Source organism: Physeter macrocephalus, chromosome 13, assembly GCF_002837175.3.
Source record: "Physeter macrocephalus isolate SW-GA chromosome 13, ASM283717v5, whole genome shotgun sequence".
Lineage (NCBI taxonomy): Eukaryota > Metazoa > Chordata > Mammalia > Artiodactyla > Physeteridae > Physeter > Physeter macrocephalus.
In genome coordinates, this window is record NC_041226.1 from 5,707,077 (window position 1) to 5,712,115 (window position 5,039).

Consider the following 5,039-nt stretch of genomic DNA (forward strand, 5'->3'; position numbering starts at 1 on the left):
CACTGGAAATCAGAAGACAACAGACTTGAGGCTATTTTGACAAAGTAAGCAGAGCTGAATACATTGGGAAAACTTCTGGAAGGAGTTATTCTCTAACGATCTGAGAAATTATCCTCGTTCAAAAATTCACTTTAAGCACCCTTGAGCCCTTCAGAGAAGATGATTCATCGTTAAAAGGAGGAGGAGTTCATGTCATTATTGGGGTCTCATCATAAGTGTACACTGTAACTTGCATTTGCTTACATTACCTCATTCGATCCCCATATTACAGATGAGGAAGTTGTGGCTGAGAGGTTGTGATCTCCCCAAGGTCCTTAAACTAACAAACAGCAGCCTATTTCTAAAACAAGGTGCAAATAGTGCTCTTAAAAACTTACAAGCTCTTCTTAAGATTCTGTAGCTGAGATTTCTTTATTTCTGCTGGTTGCCTTCTCTTATCTTTTCCTGGGTGGTTGTGAATAACAACAGCCAGAATACTACTGTTTATATGTTTAGATTTCTATTTAAGATTAGTGTTCTTGACTAGATACTTGACTATCTAGTAGGAGGCCTTCTAGTTGGAGGCCTCCTACTAGATAGTATCAGAAAGAAGTGAAACTCATTGAAACTGTCATTGCTTTCACTAGCAGTCCATCTTGTTAACTTTATTAGATGAATATGATAAAGTTATGAATTGTTTACAGGAAAAAAAAAGACCAGGCCTGTTTTCTCTCCATATATCCCTTTTCTTGACATGAGTTCCACAATACTGGTACACTCTTTCCTTATATTAATATCGTACCCATATTTCTGTAATTTTTTTAAAGAAACGTCTTGTGCAAAAAGACCCCCCTTTTTTTCGGGGGCGCCCTGCGGCGTGCAGGATCTTCGTTCCCAGACCAGGGATCGAACCCGCGTCCCCTGCAGCGGAAGCGCGGGGTCTTAACCATTGGACGGCCAGGGAAGTCCCCAAAAAGACACTTAGTGGATAGCTCCCCTCCCCCAAATTTGTTTTTCTTAAACATTCACCAGATCCAAGAATCTTCTGCACCTGACCTAGTTTGTACTTAGTTTCAACAGGCCCGGGACCGTGGCGGGGAAGGCTCGCCGCGTGGGTCTGGGGACGCCCTGGAGTTTGCACCTCGCAGCTGGGTCACAACTGCGTCCCTTTCCTCCGGAGGCGGCGAGCAGCGCGCGCGCGCGCGCGCGCCCCCTGGCGGCCCGAACCCGGGACAGGGCACCGGGAGGCCCGAGGGCTTGGGGCGCCCTGACCCCCGGCACGGTGCGGGCGGCGCTCGGAGCCGCTAGGTCTTGTCGTCAAAAATAAACCCGGGCGTCCCGGCGCCGACCTCCCTAAGCCTCTCCAGGCTGCGCCGCCCGCTCGCGCCCTGTCCCCGCGTTCCCCCGGGCTTGCTCCAGGGGTGGTGCCTTGGCGTCGGAGGCGCGGTGGCCTCACTTGCCGGCGGGGGCCCTCATTCCTGGCCGTTTCCGCGGCCTGGTGGCCGGCGGCCCGCTCGCCGCCCAGAGCAGGCTCCTGGCAGGTCCGAGAGCAGCCAAGCGCCCCTCCGCGCCCGGATGCGCGCCGCGCGCGGGCGTCAGCGCTCTCAGGCCGAGCCCCGGGAAGGGGAAGAACTTGTAATCGCTTGCAGCGGGACAATGCCGACTTTTGAACCTCTAACCACTAAGCAAACAACCCTTGTGCTCTCGCTCCACTGTCCAAACAGGGTTTATTGACAGGCGTTTCACAGCAACGCATAGCAACCGCGGTGGCGGCCCGGGGTCGGGCACGCGGGCGCGGCCGGGCGCGGGGTCCGCGCCGCCCTCCCCGCGCCGGGGGACCCCCCGGTGCTCCGCGGACCCAGGTGCGGCTCCCGCCTCAGCCGGGCCGCCTCCTGCCCAAGAGGCGCGCCAGGCCCGCTCCCTCTGACTTCGGGGGCCGCGGGCCCAGCCCCGGAGCCCTTTCCCAATCCCGGAGTGAAAGGCGCCACCCGGAAGGGCCGCGGAATCGGGGAGATGCTCCAGGGGCTATTTCTGTCTCGCAGCTCCGCTCATCCTGCCCAGCCCTCGGGGCACCCCTTCCCTCGGTGGAGGCGCTGATTAGGGCTCCAGGCTGCCTGTGGGAAAGACCGCAACGCAGGGCAAAGCCCTTCTCCCCAGGCCCCGCCGAGAGCGCCCAGGTCGGCGGCTTCCGGGACCAGAAACCTCAAGGGCAGCAGCCCGGTCCCCAGCGGATCAGCCAGATAACAAGCAACCATCACGGAAAGGATCTTCTTTTGCTGGGTCTCGAATTCTTGTCTGTGGGGGGAGGTGGAGGGAGGAGCGGGGAAGGGAAACAGCGCGGGACGAGGCAAGGGGTGGAGTCAGAAAGGGCTCGCGGAAACCGACAGACTGAAGACTGCGTTCGCGGAAACCGAAAATCGAAAATGTTTACTTGAATGCTTGTGTTTAGCTGGATCGGGGGCGGGGGCATCCTGGGGAGGAGGGAGTCGCCGATGAAGGGAGCGTGCGCGATTGCCTCGGTGCGGACTCCATGCGACGCTGTGAGCGGGCTCTCTCACCCTCACTCCCCATCATTCCCCCAGCTGAGAAGCAGCTGCTGAGCGCTCAGCTGTGCATTTTGCCCACAGGCACCCCCGGGAGAACCACACATTCCACAATCCGAGGCTGGGCCCGGGCTTGGGGGCAGGGTAGGTCTCAGAACCCGCTCCCTCAGGCTTCTGCGGCGCTGGGGTAAAATGAGGCTGTCCAGATAACCTTCTCCACCCCCTCCTCCTTGATTTTCCTAATTCTAGTTGGCAAGGAGAGCGGATATTTCATTACTTAAAATACTACTACTAGTAATAGTTGCAGACAAAATCTGAAGGTGACAAAGACAGACTCTGAAATCTGGAAAGCTCCTTTATCTCTTTTTTTCTTTTTAGAAAAAAAAAATTCAACCGTGTCCAAATACCCCCCCACACACACACTTCCCTTCACCGTATCACTTCTCTCCGCATGGATCCAGAAGGCTTTTAAAATGCTGGCTTGGATGTTACACAGACCAATAACCCAAACAGCAGCAACAACAAAAACTCCCCTTTTTCATCAGCCCCAAGATTGTGAAAATCACAGGAAGTCGAGGTTGGCTCTGGCATTTATAGCACTGACATACATTCAGCCCAGAGAAGCTCTGGTGACAGGCTTTCTAAACAAGGCCCTGTCTCGGGGCCCCCTCGTCAGGCCTGGAGTCCAGTAACCTCCCCCTCACACCACACACTGCCCATGCACCAGCCAAGCCTTTGCTGGCCTGGGAAGGGAAGAGAAGAAAGACAAAGACCTGGGGGTTCTGCACTCTTCAGTGGGTCCAGGTTTCCAGCTCAGCTGCCTCTGGCTTCTGCGGTCTGAACCTTGCCTGCCCTTGAGGCAAGAGGGGCCAGCGGGTCCTTGGAGGGCAGTGAGTGGACAGCAGCCATCTTGGCTCCATCCCTGGCGGTCCCCTGAGTCGCCCCCCCCCCCCTCAGCTCCAACCAGAGAGGCATCCTGCAGATTTTGGAGGCAAAGAGCTGAGGAGGGGGCTGAAAGGCTGGTCTGTTTAGCCAGTCCAGGCAGTGTTTCTCCGAGTACTAAAGGAAGCCCCGGTGGTCATTTCCCATCTCCTCAGTGGCAGAAAGAGTCAGACTGGAAAAAGTCAAAATCTGGGAGAACGTCTTCCCTGAGGCCTCCAACCGCACCTGTCTTTCCCCCAGGCCCCCATTTTTCCTTGGAGGGCTAGGTCGGTTGGTGAACGGTCGTGGGTGGGAGGGGAGGGGTCTTTCCTGAGGATTCTAGCAGAGTCCATGCTCCTCACGGCTCAGCCTGGAATTGCTCTGCTACCGCAGGCCACTGTGGGTCACTGGGTGACAGTGGGGTTTAACACCCCCCCAGTCGGCCCCAGAACCCCAGGGACAGGGCCAGGCACCGAGCCCTGCAGGGAAGACACGGGACTCAGGGGCTCCGGGACGCTTCTCAGGGGACCTGGCTGCGGCTGGGGAGCCTGCGGCTGGGACGGCGGCGGCTGCTGCAGCTTCTTCTTGTTGATCTTCCGTTCCTTCGCTCTGCGGTTCTGAAACCAAATTTTAACCTGCAAATGGAAAGGCGGAGAAAAACAGAAGGTGGTGAAGCGGCTGCGAAGGAAAAAAGGGACAGTGTTCGACACGAACACCAGTGTCACCTTCTCCAGCCAAAGAAGTGCCCTCCGGACCTGAAGGACCCCAGCCCTTCACACAGCTTCTCATGGACTATCCCGTAATGGCCCGGTGCTGGAGTGCTTGTTGGAGCCCTTCCCAAGCCCAATTCAGCCTCGAGAGAGAAGAGTCTCCCCCTCCCTCCTCTTTCCCCAGGTTTCTTTCCAAAGCAACCTTTATCTACAACTTTACTGGAAAAGTTCAGAGTCTCAGAAGCAAGGAAAACAGAAACTGCCAGGTCCTTTTCACACCGAGCAAGAGGAGGTCAGGGCTGGATGTACTTCAAAATGACAACCTTTGGCCTCTCAGAGCTAAACTGAAATGTAATATTCCTCACCTTGGGGCTGAGAATGAGTTTTAATGTGGGGTTTTCTGACTGTGAATTTGACTTTTTTTTTTTTTCCTCCCAGACCACACAGAGTTTACAGGAGCCAAGCCTCAACCCTCTAGTTTTTATGGGCAGGGATTGGGGTCTTATATTAATTTTTTTTTGCCCAGCTACCATGCTGGGTACAGAGAGAGTAAGCCTTTAAGTTTTTATTGACCCAAATAGAATTCTGGGTTAGACTATACTCAGTTTTTTCTTGTACCTCCCAGGTCCCCCAAAATAGAAAAAAAATTCAACTATATATATATATAGTCTTCGTAAAAAGCATCTGGGGGCTTCCCTGGTGGCGCAGTGGTTGAGAGTCCGCCTGCCGATGCAGGGGACGCGGGTTCGTGCCCCGGTCTGGGAAGATCCCACATGCCGCGGAGCGGCTGGGCCCGTGAGCCGTGGCCGCTGGGCCTGCACGTCCGGAGCCTGTGCTCCGCAACGGGAGAGGCCACAACAGTGAGAGGCCCGCGTACCGCAAAAAA

At 55.6% G+C, this 5,039-nt stretch overlaps 1 protein-coding gene across 1 annotated transcript in view; it reads right to left on the reverse strand.

Annotated features, from left to right (window-relative positions):
- Positions 1-2,886: 2,886 nt before the first annotated feature.
- CDX2 (caudal type homeobox 2) overlaps positions 2,887-5,039 on the reverse strand; it is a 6,882-nt gene continuing 4,729 nt past the window's right edge. Inside the window, exon 3 of the mRNA XM_024126023.1 lies at positions 2,887-4,078. Coding sequence (XP_023981791.1) covers positions 3,848-4,078 — 231 coding nt within the window. The 3' untranslated portion in view covers positions 2,887-3,847. The remainder of the gene's footprint in view (positions 4,079-5,039) is intronic.